Source organism: Rattus rattus, chromosome 6, assembly GCF_011064425.1.
Source record: "Rattus rattus isolate New Zealand chromosome 6, Rrattus_CSIRO_v1, whole genome shotgun sequence".
Classification (NCBI taxonomy): domain Eukaryota; kingdom Metazoa; phylum Chordata; class Mammalia; order Rodentia; family Muridae; genus Rattus; species Rattus rattus.
In genome coordinates, this window is record NC_046159.1 from 81,784,924 (window position 1) to 81,804,882 (window position 19,959).

General features: G+C 38.4%; 1 protein-coding gene across 2 annotated transcripts in view; it reads right to left on the minus strand.

Annotated features, from left to right (window-relative positions):
- Nucleotides 1-934: 934 nt before the first annotated feature.
- Mmrn1 (multimerin 1) overlaps nucleotides 935-19,959 on the minus strand; it is a 47,748-nt gene continuing 28,723 nt past the window's right edge. The window contains exons 7-8 of one of the 2 annotated variants that reach the window (XM_032905132.1): nucleotides 2,384-2,533; nucleotides 935-1,425 (exon numbers count right to left, since the gene is read on the minus strand). In XM_032905132.1, the coding sequence (XP_032761023.1) occupies nucleotides 1,004-1,425; nucleotides 2,384-2,533 (572 nt within the window). In that variant the 3' untranslated portion in view covers nucleotides 935-1,003. Of the gene's footprint in view, nucleotides 1,426-2,383; nucleotides 2,537-19,959 lie in introns of both variants that reach the window. The other variant, XM_032905131.1, reaches the window with a different exon arrangement.

The window sequence follows — 19,959 nt, forward strand, 5'->3', positions numbered from 1 at the left end:
CACACACACACACACACACAGAAAGGGGGAAAGAGAGAGAGAGATTGAGAGAGAGAGAGACAGAGAGAGAGACAGAGACAGACAGAGACAGACAGAGAGACAGACAGAGACAGAGAAGAAAGACAGAGGCAGAGAGAGGAGATGGTTTCTTTTCATTCTTCTCTGTCTTTCTCTTCTTAGCAGCTGCCCAACTGTTTAGTTGTTACTTTTTGCTCAAACTTTAAAGAAATGACACTTGAGCTTCTCTCAGAGTCCATCTTTAAATCCCTTTATTATTAAGACTAAGAATCCACAAAAGGACACCTGAATTTCTCCACAGCAGTATAATAGAATAATATGAATAAAAAAGCATTGTACTTGTCTTCATGCAGATGTTATTTAACAGAGGCAGAGAAGTAGTGCACATAAAATTAGGTGTAAATGTCTAAATAGGCATCGGTTAGGGCTCCATTTTCCAATTTTGCAAAGACAGCATTTAAACATACTTTATATTTATAATTCACTGTCCTTACTTTTGAACACAGATGCAAATTTTAGTTCATAAAACTGATCAATTCAACAGGAAAGGAAAGTTAAAAGTTAAAACATGAGATTTTATTTCTTTGAATAATTTATTTGAGTTTGTTATTTTAGGAAATTCTTTTCTATGGTTATAAGTATAGGATATAACAAAATTTGAGTTGCTTTGTGAAATCTGCTGTGACATTTCATTTTACACTGGAAAGAGTCACAGGGAATGAGCACAGGTAGGCACGTCTGGGGTGACAGACGCATGTGTGGGGGAGTATTTTCACTTATTTTCTATGCCTCTGTGTCCCCTTAGGAGAAAGAACCCCTTTCTGCACAGGACATCCAAATCATTTTGTGAAATAATCATTCAGGCTCTTTAATGACAAATCTCATTTAGTGTAGAAATACCACAGTAGAGCTGCTGTGCATGCAAGGATAAATAAAAGGGCAGAGAGCGCTGGGGTAGACGTTACTGTCTACCTCTCACATAAACTTAGGTGCGGTATAACAAGTAACCACTGAATGTGGTCACTGGGGGATATTTGATTGGAATCGTTCCTTTTACAAGTCGCAACCACACTTCCTGTCCATAATTTAATTCAAATAAGGCATCCCCAGTCAAAACTCTGTCACAGTGTATCTCATTGTCACTATTTTCAGACTCAAATCTAAGCTTGTCTACTCCATCCACCACAAAAAACCCCGAGATATGAGCACTGAATGACTCAATAGTGTATTTGAATATATATACTCCAAGGTATGGAATTCTGAACTTGCCAGTTCTCGGGTTATATGAAGCCCCATAATTGACGCTTAGATCATTGAACAGGATAGGACCAGGTGCCGTCATTCCGTGAGTGTGAGATACGAAAAACGCCACCATTGGAGCGTATCTGTAAGATCCTTTGGAAAAATCTGTTCAAGGAAAAACATGACATGAGTTATTTTTCAGGGTTTTATCTTGTTTTACTTCCTATAGTTCTCATTTTATCTCAGTCATACAGACTTAACAGAAACATAAAGTTCTCTATCAAACTGAACAATGCTCATGTGTCTGGGTGCCTGCCTCTGCTGTAGGTAAATGTAGAAACACCCAGTCTCCAGGAGCCTCAGTTTCTCCGTTTAGATCAGGATCTATTGTGACATCTGGCAACTCTGTTGTATAAATGCCTGCAAGTTGATTTGCATGCTGAATTGCACTCCCTAGAGATAAAGAAATTCAAAGTACTGAACAATTATTATGGGATGCACCGGATGCCCTGAAGGAACTAAAACCTCCAGGATAGAGAGACAAGTTTCCATGATAATTTCTAGAGGCTGAGACCGAAGGGAAATTAAGCCAGGCTCATGAAGGAGAAACCGGCAGAAGTAAGTTTCTATGTAATTAATGCCACACACACTTAGGAAAGATTTAAAATGGACTAAAATGAACTCTTAGCAACAGGAAATCGGTAAGATCTGATTTGAAATATTCTGTGGCCACTAAAGATAATATATTTTGGATGATGGAGTGCTACATTAAAACTTGCTATTATTGTATGAATGGTGTGCGTGTGTGTGTGTGTGTGTGTGTGTGTGTGTGTGTGTGTGTGCCGCACGCGTCCCATAGGACAACTTATGGGAGTTAATTCTCTGCTTTCCAGGTGGGATGTGAGCATCAGACTCAGGTGTCAGCTGCCCTCCAGTAGCCTTTCCTGTTCAGCAGCCTCAGGTCAGGAGTGCTATGCTCTCAAAGCAAATGTGTAACAACACCAATTGACCGAAGTGAAGAAAACATGGAAAACAAGCTAAGAAGGCACAAATGATCTTTCACAGTAGTTCCAGCATGTGTTCATGCGTGACACAGAGAAGCATAAGAAGGTGATGTCTGTACCTGGTGCTAAGGCATTTTCTTCCACAATCTTCACGGTGCAAGTGTCACCCATGAACGGGTGCCGGCAAGCGCAGATGAAGCTGGATCTCCCGCTGATGCAAGTGCCACCATTCTGGCAAGGGAAGCTGCTGCAACTGGAATATTCCTGTGCTGCTGAAAAGGAATCACAGCAAAAAGGATAATCGATTGTTGTCTCAAACCCAAGTTGTGAGAAGGGTAGATAAAACGCTGAATTTGAAAGAAGGAAAATGAGTCCTTAGACTGAAGCCACTCACCAGTGTGGGCCTGGGACATAGCGCAGATCTCTTATCTCTGCCACTTATCAAGGAGGGAATGGGACTTCATGCAAAACCCCCGTATTTGATCCCATTGCGTGATGCAAGGATAATTTTGTGATCAACTGTATGTGAGTGTATTAAACTTTTGTTTAACTTTGAAACAGATATAACTATCGAAATACAGAACTAAGTATATCTGAACTAAAAAAAGGATAAGGTTTTAAATCATTAGAGAAGAAAGATCCCTTTTTATTTTCTTAAGGATTTGTTATTATCTAAAACATTTAGATGTTTGTGTGCACATTTGAGTGGATGTGTATGTGGCGGATTCCTCTTCACCCCAGGAGGGATTTGGGTCTCAGGGAAGGAGGTTTATAGGCAGTTTTCAGCTGCTTAGTATGGGTACTGGGGGCAGAACCAGTGTTCTTTGTGGGAGTCCTAAGTGTTGTAGTCCTCTGAGCCATTCTTCCAACTCTGCCTATTTAACACTAAAACCAAAGCAAACCAAAAAATCTCTCATACTTCATCACCTAAAAATAGAACCTTATTTTGAAAATTACAGTTTTAACGAGTGACAAATTCAAACAAAACGGACACACAAACTTAGTGACTTGTATTTGTAGCTCGCGAGAGCCTCTGATGATCACACACAAAACTCTTTCTGAGGTTACAGTTTGCATAGAGCACAAGAAATACTTAATTTTGCTAAAACTCCAAGTAACAATGGCAGTACAAACAGCATAAAATTATGAGAATTTGTCAGAAATAAGCTGGAAGAGTCCTCCCTTGACTGGTCACATTACTGTTATGGCACCACCTTGTGGCAGTGATGTAAAGTTAACATTCACTCATTTCAACACGTGATTGTAGATCACTTGAACTGTGAATCCTGTATAGCCTGCTTTGTTATCATATGAAATGGCTGGACTCCATACGTGAAGGAAACGATTTTTGTTTGAGCCTGGCTTATTTCACTCATCTTGATGACATCTAGTTCCCTTTAATTATCTAACATGTGCATTATTATTGTTTTTATTACTGTTATTATTATTTTACAGTTGAACAAACCTTCATTGTGTGTGTGTGCATAAAACACTTTTTCTGAGTGTGTGTTCAGCCGTGTTATTAGGTGCATATGTGTGCATGTGGAGATCAGAGGTTGGTGTGGGTGTCTTTTTAATCACTCTCCACCTGAGTTTTTGACATGGCCTTCCATTAAACCTGTATTTTATTTACTTGGCTACTTTGGTTGGCCAATAAGTCCCACAATCTTCCCACCTCCGACCAATTCTGGGGTTACAAACACAGTCTATGCCTGGCTATTTTCATGGGTACTGGGGATCTGAACTAAAGACCTCATACTTGTATGTCAGATACTTTATTTACTGAATTACATCCCTTGTGACTATATGTGTGTGTGTGTGTGTGTGTGTGTGTATATATATATATATATATGTATATGTATACACATATATATATAAAACAACATATATGTAATTTAAAACGAATTTATTTTGTTTAATAATTATTTTATATATCTCTGTGTTCTCTGTTTTTAAATGTGTATTAGCCATTCATTCAAAACATGATCAAACTTCATGACTGTACTAATGCTTTTTAAAGAGAATATATTAGTATTTTCCTTGAAAACTCTAAAATGATTTGAATTTTCTTTACATATTCTCTATAAAATACTTCTTTCATCTAGGAAAATATTTGAGTAACTTAGGTAATAGATTTTATATATTTATGTATATTACATGCAATATATTTGAAGAAATGTGTTAAAGTGGCCTGCATTTCTTGAACACTTTCACCCCTTGAATCAGGCTTTCTAGCTTTCCCTTTGAAGTTAGCTCTTATTCTAGAACTTAGTCTACTACTTGCTAGCTTAAAAACAACCAGCAAGATTTCGTTGCTTGTTGAAATGTGAATTCTTGTCTGCAAAGAACTATTTCTATTGGTCTTTCCATTCTCTGACCTAGCACCATGATCAACTCCTGGAACACTGCTCCATTAATGAACTTCACTAGCAATGATCAATTACACAATAGAGTTGCAGGATAACGAATTATTTCTGTGGCTTGATCAGCTCTACAATTCTTACTTTCCCAGATGAGGAAGTCAATCAATCTCACTTATAGACTAGGTCTGTGAAGACATCAAACCTATTCCAGGGAGAAAAAATCCAGGCTCTGTGAAATGACGGCTTTCTTTCCTTTTCTACTTATTCCAATTCCTTCTTCAAAGACAAGACTTGTGCTTACTCAATGTCTACTGTGCACACTCAGCTCTCCTTCCCCTGTCCCATTACTTTCTGTTATGGACGCTCACTTTGCTCTCATCTCTTAGCATTGCAGAGCATGTTGTCTATCCTGCATCCCAACTGTTCTGTGGAGTCACTAATGTGCAAGAAAGGTCCATTTCTGTCTTGTTGAGGAACTGAACTTTATCCTATTCCTGCAGTAGTCCAAACTTCTTGTAAGCATACAGTTGCCCACTAGCACTTCTGCCCTGTGCCTCCTGTTCATCTACCAGGATGCTTCCTGGCTTCTATAACTGTTCCACACTTTCTCTTTTAGGTTGCATTATTTGCCTCACTTGCTACTTAAGGTATTTCTGACTTTCAAGTTGTAGACAGAGTAACCCACATTTTAACATGCAATGTCCGTGATACCTAGTACTGAACACATAATGCCAGTTCAGTCTTGGTTGTAGAGACTTCAGTGTTAATTGTTAGTTACTACTTATAAAGAGATTTCACATTTCTTCCATTGAAAAATATGTTCACAGGTTTTATATCTGTCTCAAATTTTGTCATAACAGGTCATCTGCAGTCTGATGTTATTGAAGGGTTTTAAAAGTTTACATTAATTCATTTAAACATGTGTTTACGAGTAATACTGACTTGTCTTTCCTGTCTATAGAAACTGCCTTGTTTTATTTTGGGTGAATGTGTCAGCAACCCATCCCAACTTAGATATCAGTTCCAGATTTCTGTTGTGTGTGTATCATCCAATCAGCACTGAAATACAGCATGACTCCATTTCAGGTATATGGTCTCACAGTCAGTCAAGCATGGTTTATGACAGTGCATCAGTTGGAATTACACATAGGTTGCTACAACTCAACTTTTATACATCCTATGACTCATACTGTTCTCCTTTATTTCCACAGTACTTTAAAAATGGTTAGGTTTTCAATATGCAATTTGTTTTGGAAGTAACGTAAAAAGATGAACTTCAATAAAACGATTTTTTTTTACCTCTCTTCATCTCTGATGCTACAGCTACCTTCACTCTCTCAATTATTGTCTGATGCCGTATGAGGTCTCCCATTGAACTTATCACACTTGATTGTAATCGTTCATGTGTCTTTACTTCCAACAGAATGTCACACTTTATGACATCAGGGCTTACAGTTTACTCCTTCAACACATCACTGTGCATTCCCACAGTGGAAGACATATGCAAAATGGCAAAACTTTGAAGGATGAATGAACAAGTTAATGAAAGTTCGAATTGGTGGTTAGTTCCTTATCCAAATCCTGTCTTTACAGTTTCACAAAGATCATATGGGTGTGATTGAGATCATTACACTTAGTTGAATGGTTTTACTGACTCAACATTCTGCCATCTTGTGCAAGTAGCATGGCTAGTCTTTCAATGCTAATTTCCCTATGTGGAACATGACTAAAATTAATTTTCTGCTGTCTTCAGATAGTTTGGAAATCTCACTTTGTTCTGGTATCTGCACTCTGATCTTGAATACATCATGACTCCATTTCAGGAATATGACTTGCAGTCTCCTCTTCATCCTATTACTATATTTCATAAAGGTCTGGGCTATTTTTGAACCCATTATAGAGGTCTTTCCATTTCAGAGTACCTTCCCTTTATGAACAGTTGGCATTTGTGACTGTAACTGCCTGCTCCATGTATGAGGTGCATGAAGATAGGCACTGACTTGAATGCACACTTCATCTACTTAGTCTTTCTCAGCACTCAATCAGAACTTATTCAAAAGGAGTTTTATGACTGAACTCGCACTCTGTGTTCTACATTATTTTTATTTGTATTTATTACATATGAAATAGATTGTGTACTTTATTCTGTTTCATCATCAGAATCTGACTTTATGTTTCTTCATTTAAACTAGCAGTTTTCAACATATGGGACATGACACCTTTGAGGTCAAAGAACCCTTTCTTAGAGGTCTCATATCAGATATTCTGCAATCAGATATTTATATTATGATTCATAATCAGTAGTAAAATTACAGGTATGAAGTGGCAATGAAAAAATTTTATGGTTAGGGGGTCACCCCAACATGAGAACTATATTAAGGGGTTGTGGCATTAGGAAGGTAGATAACCACTGATTTAAACAATAACATTGCAAAGGGCTAGTGACTACGATCCCTGCTCATGGCACAATGAAGTTTCAAGGGGATTAGTGAGGGGGTCATGCCCTGTTGCCTCTGGACAGCTTCACAGCACACTGGGGAAAGCAGCCTGCCATTCTCTGTATAACTTTGCCACTAGGTGACTGCTCTTACAGGACGACTTTTATTTATATTTCATCTTGGTTTCAGTGTCAAAATTCTTTCCCCATTTCTTACATAAGACTTATTCTTCCATTGCTCTAGAAGTATTTCACATTCCCCTCCTGCAAGTCATGGAAGTGTCAAAATGTACATTTGTATTCAGTATTCAAATTTATCCTACTTACACATATTGGGCTCACTAACATAAATGTATAGAACTATTCTAGGCACTGACATGACTTAGAATATTTTTTTTAACTAAGGTATAAGATTGTTGAGGTTTTGTCTTTTACTGTCTACTGTAATGCTAAGTGAGGGTTCCCAAAACCTGGAGTCTGCAGTAGCCCATGGGACCCTGCCCCAAAGCTAATTCTGATTGGTGAATAAAGATGCCAACAGCCAATAGCTGGGAGAAGAGACATAGGTGAGGAGGAGATTTTTCACAGGATTAGAGGAGGAGATCACAAGGAGGGAAGAAAAGAAAAAGAAGGAAGAAAAAGTTACAGGAGGGAAAGCTTGAGCCTCCATAGAATATAGGCCAAGAGAATGTGGCTATGCAGGCTGGCCAATTGAAGCTAATAGCATCCTAGATGGAATAATAAAACAAAATAAGTGATAATTCATGTTATTGTTCTGAAGGCAGATTATAACATCATGGAGGGTAGGCAGTTGTCCAGCTATTGTCCTACCTATGGCATATTTAAAAATATAAAGGCTGTGTGTGTGCTTTCATTTGGGAACATAAATAGCTAAAGGTGGGTAGAAACCCTGCTCCAAGTTTTATAGTAATAATTACAACATAAGATAAACTTAATTTATGTCAACTCTATGCAAACTAGAATCTTAGAAAGAGAAAATACCCCCACCACAGTTGTCAGGGGCGTGACTTTGGAGTGTTTTATTGCTTAATGATTGCCATGGGAGGCCTTAACCCAGGGTGGGCAGTGCCATCCTTGGGCAGTTGGTCCTGAGTAATAAAAGAAACACACTTAGCAACTATTGGAATATAAGCAGCATTTCTTCATGTTTCAGTTCCTGTTTCTAGGCTCCTATCTTGAGTTCCTGCCCTAATTTCCCTTGGTGATAGAGTGTTACTTGGAAGTATAAGATGAAAAAAAAAAACAAACAAAAAACAGCTTCCTCACTAAGATGATTTCAGTCATGGTATTTATCACATGATCAGGAAGCAAAGTGTGATGGGTGCCTCACTATCTGATGGTGGTGGAGGTCAGATGACTATTTGTCAAAGCTCATAGTCTGTACATAAATTTCAGCAAAAGTAGATGTACTTATAGCAAAAACAAAGAAGGAAATAAGAAGAAGAAAAGAAGACATGAGAAGAAAAGAGAAAAGAAAAGGAGGGAAAAGTATTTTGTGAGTCTCAATTTCCTATGTAGGAACAACCACAAGGAAACAGCTGTGACTGGCAATTGTATTAGACTCTTCACATCTGATTTATGCATTCAGTAATTTTAGTGGTTTGAATGAGAATGTCCCCCATAGGCTTATATGTTTCAATGTTTAGTTACCAGGGAGTAGAACTATTTGAGAGGATTGGAAGAACTAGGGGGTGTGGCCTTGTTGGAGAAAGTGTGTTACTGGAGATGGGCTTTGAGTTTTCAAAAGTCTATACCAGATTTCAATTCTCTCTCTCTCTCTCTCTCTCTCTCTCTCTCTCTCTCTCTCTCTCTCTCTCTCTCTCTCTCTGCCTATGGATCAGAATATAGCTATCAGCTACTGCTCCAGGGCCTTCCTGCCTGGCATCCTGCTCTCCACCATAATAGACTAAACTTCTGAAACTATGGGCAAACCCCAAGTAAATGTTTTCTCTTACAAAAATTTCCTTGGTCATGGTATCTCTTCACAGATATTGAATATATGATTAAGACAGTATCCATTTATCCTTGTTAGATTTTATGATTAATATTTTTATTTTTTCCCTCCAAATGCTCTGGAATGTAATGCTTTTAAAACTACTGCACCAGCCTCTAAACCACTGTGCACACAAATGTAAAACGTGTGACCCTAATTGTAAAAAATGTAGATGTCATTGCTTGTTAAGGCCTTCTATTGTGAAATATACACATATGTTCTGCTGTGTAGATAGTACAAAATTCAGAACCTTTTATAAGTTATTTTAGAGAATGTAAATTGATTTCTGAAGTGAAGCTCCGTAACATTTATCAAATTCTTTTGAAAGACGGACTGTGCCCCAACAATCTTACTTTTTAGGTCTTATTCACAGAGAGCTCTGTTCATGTAGCAATATTTAAAATAGAGTAAAATTGAAAACGACTCAAAAGATAAAAATAAGACAGAGTTGTGTAACTGTAGACAGATTTTTTTTCAGGACATGGAGAGCCATATAAGAGTTGAAAACTGAGATGAACTTGCTTTGCTTTGGAAGCAAAGCTCAGACACTTACTGATGATAAAAGCTTATGTAAATGAGTCTTAGTGCAACACTGCATTACCATGACGTGGTTAAAGACAAATTATATTTACTGTATCTATAATCTGGGAAGTTGTTTTACAATATGTTTCTTGAGCTATATTTGAATTCTGATATTATTCAAGCAAATTCTTGAAAAATAAAACAATAAATGGACACATAATTTTGTCTATGTCATTTCTTTGTTGACAATCAGTTTACTGTGATTATAAGGCAGCGTTGATATTGCCCCTGTGTTATCAAATTGTTCCTCAACACTGGGTTGCTGAGTACTTTTCCTCAGTTCTATTTGATTTAGCAGGTCAGGAAATATACCCAGATATCAACATCTACTAAGCTTGTGCTCCCTGACCCTCTTCTGGGATTCTTGGATACTGATATTTTCACCAGATTAATTTTTACCACATTGAGAATTTCCAAACAAGATTGGCCTGCTCATTTCTCTCAAATCTAAATCAAAGAAGTTCAAATGTTATTGATTGATTGATGATTGTGTATGTGTGAATGTGTGTATAGAACATTGGGTGTCCTCTGTGGCTCTCGGCCTTATTCCCTTGAAACAAGGAATGGGAAGCTCACTGTCTCAGTTAAGCTGGCAAGAAAACTTTTAGGGGCCGGTTATATCTACCTCCCCCAAGAAGGGGGTCACTATCATGTGCATTATTCTTTGTGGTTTTGTATGGATGTTGTGCATTCAAACTTAGATCTTTATGTTTGCAGAACATGCAATCCTACCCATTGAGCCATCCCCCGCATGCCACCACCTAGTTCTAGGAATTGAAATTTCCACTTTAAGTCATATAGTATCAGAAAAATTTTCATAGTGGTATTGACTAATCTTAAAAAATAATTTGAGGGCATCTAAACATCTCTGATCCTGGTCCACAACTCCCTACTCCCAAACCCTGTGGGAGAGAGCTCACCGCCTGGACAGGTGGGCACTCCTGAGACTGCAGAATGAGAGAGACCACAAACACTGCCCACCCCTGCCCACATCCCTGGCCCAAGAGGAAATTGTATAGGGCCTCTTGGAACCGGAAGATAGGGGCACTCAAGCAGCAGATCCCCTGTTGTCCAGAAACCAACTGGACAGAAGGGACCTGATCAACAGCTCCCTACACCCACCCTCCGTGGGAGGAAGAGCTAAACCTTCAGAGGGACAGACACACCTGGGAAGCCAGAAGAGACTACATTCTGCCCACATTTCTGACTCCAAAGGAAAACACCTAACGCCATCTGGGACCCCGGTGCTCGGAGGACCCAGTAAAAGGCAGCGCAGGCCCTCCTGGTTGCCGCCCTCACTGAGAACTCAAAAGCAGTCCCCCAGGAGCAACTTCAGCCGCAGGAACACAGGTAAGACCAACCTTTCCACTCCAAGTGACCTGCCTGGTGGACTCAGGACACACGCCCACAGGAACAGCTGAAGACCAGTAGACAGGAACAACTACATGCCTGAAAGCAGAACACTCTGTTCCCATAACTGACTGAAAGAAAATAGGTAAACAGGTCTACAGCACTCCTGACACACAGGCCTATAGGACCATCTGCCTCTGTCAGAAATAGCAGAACAAGGTAACACCAAAGACAACCTGATGGCGAGAGGCAAGAGCAAGAAACCAAGCAACAGAAACCAAGACTCCATGGCACAACCAGAGTCCAATTCTCCCACGAAAGCAAACACTGAATATCCAAACACACCACAAAGGCAAGATCTAGATTTAAAATCACATTTGATTATGATGATGGAGAACTTTAAGAAAGACATAAAGAACTCCCTTAGAGAAATACAGGAAAACACAAGTAAACAAGTAGAAGCTCTTAGAGAGGAAATACAAAAATACCTGAAAGAATTCCAGGAAAATACAATCAAACAGGTGAAGGAATTAAAAATGGAAATAGAAGCAATAAAGAAAGCACAAAGGAAGACAACCCTGGATATAGAAAACCAAAGGAAGAGACAAGCAGCCATAGATACAAGCATCACCAACAGAATACAAGACATAGAAGAGAAAATCTCAGAAGCAGAAGACTCCATAGAAATCATTGACTCAACTGTCAAAGATAATGTAAAGCGGAAAAAGCTACTGATCCAAAACATACAGGAAATCCAGGACTCAATGAGAAGATCAAACCTAAGGATAATAGGTATAGAAGAGAGTGAAGACTCCCAGCTCAAAGGACCAGTAAATATCTTCAACAAAATCATAGAAGAAAACTTCCCTAACCTAAAAAAAGAGATACCCATAAACATACAAGAAGCCTACAGAACTCCAAACAGATTGGACCAGAAAAGAAACACCTCCTGTCACATAATAGTCAAAACACCAAATGCACAAAATAAAGAAAGAATATTAAAAGCAGTAAGGGAAAAAGGTCAAGTAACATATAAAGGCAGACCTATCAGAATCACACCAGACTTCTCACCAGAGACTATGAAAGCCAGAAGATTCTGGACAGATGTCATACAGACCCCAAGAGAACACAAATGCCAGCCCAGGTTACTGTATCCAGCAAAACTCTCAGTTAACATAGATGGAGAAACCAAGATATTCCATGACAAAACTAAATTTACACAATATCATTCTACAAATCCAGCCTTACAAAGGATAATAAATGGTAAAGCCCAACATAAGGAGGCAAGCTACACCCTAGAAAAAGCAAGAAACTAATCGTCTTGGCAACAAAACAAAGAGAAGAAAAACACGCAAACATAATCTCACATCCAAATATGAATATAGCAGGAAGCAATAATCACTATTCCTTAATATCTCTCAATATCAATGGACTCAACTCCCCAATAAAAAGACATAGATTAATAAACTGGATATGCAATGAGGACCCTGCATTCTGCTGCCTACACAAAACACACCGCAGAGACAAAGACAGATAGTACCTCAGAGTGAAAGGCTAGAAAACAACTTTCCAAGCAAATGGTCAGAAGAAGCAAGCTGGAGTTGCCATTCTAATATCAAATAAAATCAATTTTCAACTAAAAGTCATCAAAAAAGATAAGGAAGGACACTTCATATTCATCAAAGGAAAAATCCACCAAGATGAACTCTCAATCCTAAATATCTATGCCCCAAATACAAGGGCACCTACATACGTAAAAGAAACTTTACTAAAGCTCAAAACACACATTGCACCTCACACAATAATAGTAGGATGTTTCAACATCCCACTCTCATCAATGAACAGATAATGGAAGCAGAAATTAAACAGAGACATAGATAGACTAACAGAAGTTATGAACCAAATGGACTTAACAGATATTTATAGAACATTCTATCCTAAAACAAAAGGATATGCCTCCTTCTCACCACCTCATGGTACTTTCTACCAAACTGAACATATAATTGGTTACAAAACAGGCCTCAATAGATACAGAAAGAAAGAAATAATCCCATGCGTCCTATCAGACCACTACGGGCTAAAGCTTGTCTTCAACAACAATAAGAGAAGAACGCCCACATATACATGGAAATTGAACAATGCTCTACTCAATGATAACCTCGTCAAGGAAGAAATAAAGAAAGAAATTAAAGACTTCTTAGAATTTAATGAAAATGAAGGTACAACATACCCAAACTTATGGGACACAATGAAAGCTGTGCTAAGACGAAAACTCATACCTCTGAGTGCCTGCAGAAAGAAACAGGAGAGAGCATATATCAGCAGCTAGACATCACACCTAAAATCTCTAGAAAAAAAGAAGCAAATACACCCAGGAGGAGTAGAAGGCAGGAAACAATCAAACTCAGAGCTGAAATCAACCAAGTAGAAACAAAAAGGACTATGCAAAGAATCATAGAAATAAAAGTTGGTTCTTTGAGAAAACCAACAAGATAGATAAACCCTTAGCCAGACTAACGAGAGGACACAGAGAGTGTGTCCAAATTAGCAAAATCAGAAATGAAAAGGGAGACATAACTACAAATTCAGAGGAAATTAAAAAAATCATCAGATCCTACTACAAAAGCCTATGTTCAACAAAACTTGAAAATCTGCATGAAATGGACAATTTCCTAGGCAGATACCAGGAACCTAAGTTAAATCAGGAACAAATAAACCAGTTAAACAACCCCATAACTCCTAAGGAAATAGAAGCAGTCATTAAAGGTCTCCCAACCAAAAAGAGCCCAGGTCCAGAGGGGTTTAGTGCACAATTCTATCAGACCTTCATAGAAGACCTCATATACTATCCAAACTATTCCACAAAATTGAAACAGATGGAGCACTACCGAATTCCTTCTATGAAGCCACAATTACTCTTATACCTAAACCACGCAAAGACCCACCAAAAAGAGAACCTCAGACCGATTTCCCTTATGAATATCAACACTAAAATACTAAATAAAATTCTGTAAACCGAATCCAAGAGCACATCAAAATAATCATCCATCATGATCAAGTAGGCTTCAATCCAGGCATGCAGGAATGGTTTAATACATGGAAAATCATCAACGTAATCCACTATATAAACAAACTGAAAGAACAAAACCACATGATCATTTCATTAGATGCTGAGAAAGCATTTGACAAAATTCAACACCCGTTCATGATAAAAGTCCTGGAAAGAATAGGAATTCAAGGCCCATACCTAAACATAGTAAAAGCCATATACAGCAAACCAGTAGCTAACATTAAACTAAATGGAGAGAAACTTGAAGCAATCCCACTAAAATCAGGGACTAGACAAGGCTGCTCACTCTCTCCCTTCTTATTCAATATAGTTCTTGAAATTCTAGCCAGAGCAATCAGACAACAAAAGGAGATCAAAGGGATACAGATCGGAAAAGAAGAAGTCAAAATATCACTATTTGCAGATGATACGATAGTATATTTAAGTGATCCCAAAAGTTCCACCAGAGAAATACTAAACCTGATAAACAACTTCAGCAAGTGGCTGGGTGTAAAATTAACTCACATAAATCAGTAGCCTTCCTCTACACAAAAGAGAAACAAGCTGAGAAAGAAATTAGGGAAACGACACCCTTCATAATAGTCCCAAATAATATAAAATACCTTAGTGTGACATTAACTAAGCAAGTGAAAGATCTGTATGATAAGAACTTCAATTCTCTGAAGAAAGAAATTGAAGAAGATCTCAGAAGATGGAAAGATCTCCCATGTTCATGGATTGACAGGGTTAATATAGTAAAAATGGCCATTTTACAAAAAGTGATCTACAGATTCAAGGTAATCCCCATCAAAATTCCAATCCAATTCTTCAGCAAGTTAAACAGAACAATTTGCAAATTCATCTGGAAAAACAAAATTCCAGGAGAGCTAAAACTATCCTGAACAATAAAACGAATTCCAGGAAATCACTATCCCTGAATTCAAGCAGTATTACAGAGCAATAGTGTTAATAACTGTATGGTATTGGTACAGAGACAGGCAGATAGACTATTGGAATAGAATTGAAGACCCAGAAATGAACCCACACACCTATGGTCACCTGATTTTTTTCTAAAAAGGAGCCAAAACCATCCAATGAAAAAAGATATCCTTTTCAGCAAACGGTGCTGGTTCAACTGGAGGTCATCATGTAGAAGAATGCAGATCGATCCATTCTCATCACCTTGTACAAAGCTTAAGTTGAAGTGGATCAAGGACCTCCATATCAAACCAGATATACTCAAACTAATAGTAGAAAAAATGTGGAAGAATCTCGATCACATGAGCACTGGAAAAAATTTCCTGAATAAAGCACCAATGGCTTATGCTGTAAGGTCAAGAATTGACAAATAGGATCTCATAAACCTGCAAAGCTTCTGTAAGGCAAAGGACACTGTTGTTATGATAAAACAGCCACCAACAGTTTGGGAAAAGATCTTTACCAATCCTCCAACTGATAGAGGGCTTATATCTAAAATATACAAAGAACTCCCAACATTAGACTGCAGAGAGACAAACAACCCTATTAAAAATGGGGTTCAGAGCTAAACAAAGAATTCAGAGCTGAAGAATAATGAATGGCTGAGTAACACCTAAAGAAATGTTCAACATCTTTAGTCACAAGGGAAATGCAACCCTGAAATTCAATCTCACACCAGTCATAATGGCTAAGATCAAAAACTCTTGTGACAGCAGATGCTGGCAAGGATGTGGAGAAAGAGGAACTCTCCTCCATTGTTGGTGGGATTGCCTACTGGTACAACCATTCTGGAAATCATTCTGCAGGTTTCTCAGAAAATTGGACATTGTACTACCTGAGAACTCAGCTATACCTCTCCTGGCTATATACCCAAAAAATCCTCCAACATGCAACAATGACGCATGCTCCACTATGCTCATAGAAACCTTATTTATAATAGCCAAAAGCTGGAAAGATCCAAGATGCCCTTCAACAGAGGAATGGATACAGAATATGTGGTACATCTACACAGTGGAGTACTACTCAGCTATCAAAAACAAGGACTTCATGAAATTCATAGGCATATGGATGGAACTGGAAAATATCATCCTGAGTGAGGTAACCCAATCACAGAAAAACATACATGGTATGCACTCATTGATAAGTGGCTATTAGCCCAAATATTGAATTACCCAAGATGCACAGACCACATGAAACTCAAGAAGGATGACCAAAATGCAAATTCTTCACTCCTTCTTTAAAAGGGGAACAACAATTTCCTTAGGAAGGGATAGGGAAGCAAAGTTTAGTACAGAGACTGAAGAAACACCCATTCAGAGCTTGCCCCTCATGTGGCCCATACATATACAGTCACTAAGCTAGATAAGGTGGATGAAGCAAAAAGTGCAGGCTGACAGGAACCGAATGTAGACCTCTACTGAGAGACACAGCCAGAATATGGCAAATACATAGGCGAATGCCAGTAGCAAACCACTGAACTGAGTGCGGAACCCCCATTGAAGAAATCAGAGAAAGGAATAAAAGAGCTGAAGGGGCTTGAGACCCCATATGTACCACAATGCCAACTAACCAGAGCTTCCAGGGACTAAGCCACTACCCAAAGACTATACATGGACTGACCCTGGGCTCCAACCTCATAGGTAGCAATGAATATCCTAGTAAGAGCACCAGTGGAAGGGGAAGCCCTTGGTCCTGCCAAGACTGAACCCCCAGTGAAGGGGATTCTTGCAGAGAGGGCGGTAATGGGGGGTGTTGGGGAGGGGAACAGTCATATAGAAGAGGAGGGGGAGTGGTTGGGGGATGCTGGCCTGGAAACCGGGAAAAGGAATAACATTTGAAATGTAAATAAGAAATACCCAATTTAATAAAGATGGAAAAAATAATTTGATTAATACATAAAATATAATGCCATTTTTCAATGTTTCAAATGAAAAGAGAATTAATGAACCTCAAGTAAAATAGACTAATTGTGTATTTAATGTGCAGAGCCAGTAATCTCTTAAATTTTGCTGTCAGTGGATGTTACTGCTTAGGAAGGTCCTGTGATTCTAGCATGTGCAAGTATGCAAGCCTGGGTGGTGGGAAGGTAAACACAGCCAAAACCTGTTCAATCTCCCCCCCATTACCATCAGGCAATGTTACACATTTAGTTCTGGCTGGTACCTCATAGAGAAGAGATACCTAAGCATGGGGCCCATGGAGGCAATTCCTCCCCTGCCCCCCACCATATTTGGATCTTTAAAACATATCTTGGTATTTTTTATAAAGCACAACATTGTTCATTTTATATTTTCTTCAACTCTGGTATATTTTATCCACAGAAACAAGAGGAGTCATTCCTAGTAGATAGACTTATAACCAATTCTGATACAAAGAATATGTTTAAGACTTCCATGCACACAAAAGAGTTAATGAATCTTGAAGTGTTGGACTAACTAAAGAACAGAAGGGAATTAGGGAGACGTGAAATGAGCAAAATACATTATAAGCATGCATGAAAGTATTATGTTGAAAGCTGTTGTTCTGTATAAATCATATATATTAACTAAAATACAAGAAAAGAAGTTTGTTGCAAAGGAAAAGAAGGGCTATATATATATATATATATGAATTAAAGTGGGAAAAAGTATCATCCTTAAATAGTTGTTTTGTGCTTCGAATTTGGTCTTACTTCTAAGTGAATACCTTTGTAGAGGGTGCCTTCTATGCCTGCTAAGCATAGCAGGCTCACTGACAGTTGTTGAAAGCCAAGGGGCTTCTCTAGGAAGAATTATACTGTACATTCTACTACTGTTTTTCTTACTTTATTAAAGAGCATAAAGACATTGTCTCCTTCATGTAAGGAACACAAAGAAGCCTGTTGGTGGATTTTCTGAGTCTTTCTACATTTTTTTTTTTGTTTTCTTTTTTCTTTTTCAATAGCTGGTCTCTCTCTCTCTCTCTCTCTCTCTCTCTCTCTCTCTCTCTCTCTCCTCCCCCACCTATCTGTGTTTTAAACATTATTTTAGCTGCAAGCCCAAATAATTGCAGGCACTGTAGTTATACTGGAGGATCCCCGAATGTGTGTGGTTCTCAGACGTTCTAAAATAGGCAGTGAGTTCTAAATTCAATCAGTCTTCATAACTGAAGGGATTTACAGTTAGTCATCTTAAACAGAGGTCATTTTTATCAAATATAGCGTATCTTAATGTGTACTTAAAAGTCTTATTCTAAGTAGTATAGAAATCATCTAAATAGAAAATACTCTAGAAGGAAACAATTCTATAAAGACTTTAGGGAGGGTTGAGAATGCAGCCAGCCAATTGCTGTACAAAACAAACTTCAAACATAATACTAAAACAAAACCAAAAATCTTTGAAATCTATCTGAATACTGTTTAGAAACAAATCAAGTATGTGGTGACTAAGCCAGAAGAGCTTCTCAGCATTGGCCTGATAGATACCATTTTTATCATAACTGAATGTAGGTCCTACCTTTTACTACAACCAGTAGAGTCAGATTTCATGAATAATTCATGCAACTTTGGTAAGTGCCTGTTGCAAGTTCACAGTAAAGTCAAACAGTACCTTGACTTCAGCAGCAGCACTGCTGGTCTTTAAATCCTCGATAATGGAAACTCCCTGGAGTATCAACTTTGACCACATGAAATGCTAGGCATTAGCCATACTCTGAAGAGTATGTGATGCAGGAGAGAAAAGCAGAAGAAGACAGATGAATACTGTCTCCCATCCCTGCCCTGAGAACTGAGGATGGAGCCTGAGGCAGTAGATCAGGGCGCCTGGTAACTGGAAGATACTGTGGTTTACCTTTATGCCTCCTCCTGATCCTTTAAAGTAAGATGATAATACTTGTCTTGTAGGTGTTGTTGAATAAACCAATATTATCTAGTACAAAGCCTGAAGTGAGTGAATGTTAATTTTAAAAATGTAAAATAGTATAGTATTAGCACCAGACCTCAAAGTAAATTATCATTAAAACTGATACACAGATTTTTCTCTAAAAATCACATTTTGTAAATATTGCTGATATAAATAATATGACAAAGAGGTTCTAGAAGTGATGGTTTCATCCCCTGGTTTTAGTTATATGGAAGAAAACATAGTGCAGGTTTTACTTGACAATATCAAAAGTCAAATGGCATAGAGAAATTTACTACATCTTGTGCTTTTGGTTAAGATAGGTGTAAAGGACAGAGCAAAACAGCCAATGTGCTGCCTGATGTATAGAACAACTGATATAAAGGTGTATCAGACAAAGTATTTTATTTTATATTGATCTCTCTCTCTCTCTCTCTCTCTCTCTCTCTCTCTCTCTCTCTCTCAATTTCTTTCTGTACTTTTATGTGTGTTCCAATGTGTATTGTGTAGTGTACATGTTTGTGTATGTGCACTTGTGTGTATGTTACTAATGAGCCAGGGGGTGTTGCCAGATGTCTTACTCAATGGCTTACAGTCTTTCTCTTTGAGACAGGGTCTCTTTATTGAACCTGGATGTCAACATTTCTTTTAGAGTGGTGTGCCAGTGAGCTCCAGGGACCTGTTTTGTCTCTGGTCCACTGTGCTAGGGTTATAGATGTTCACAGCCATGCCTGGCTGTTTTCATGGGTTCTAGAGCCTTATACTCAGGCCCATAGGCTTTCATAGCAAACACTTACCCTGTGAGTCATGCTCTAGGCCTTGAGGTAATTTAGCCACCATCCCTGGTTTTATTGCCTTATCTAGTCCTTGTTTGTCCCACCAGTTTATAGTCTACAGCAGCAGGGCCAGGTTACCATATGATCAAACACAGATCTACTTGAAAGAACCCATTCCTAAGAAAGTGAATTCACTGAAAGGGATTGCTATAGCATGCGTGGAACTGGGCCAAGGCTTCTTTATTGTCTTGGCAGCAGCATTATTGGTGTCTTAATTGAGATGCAATAA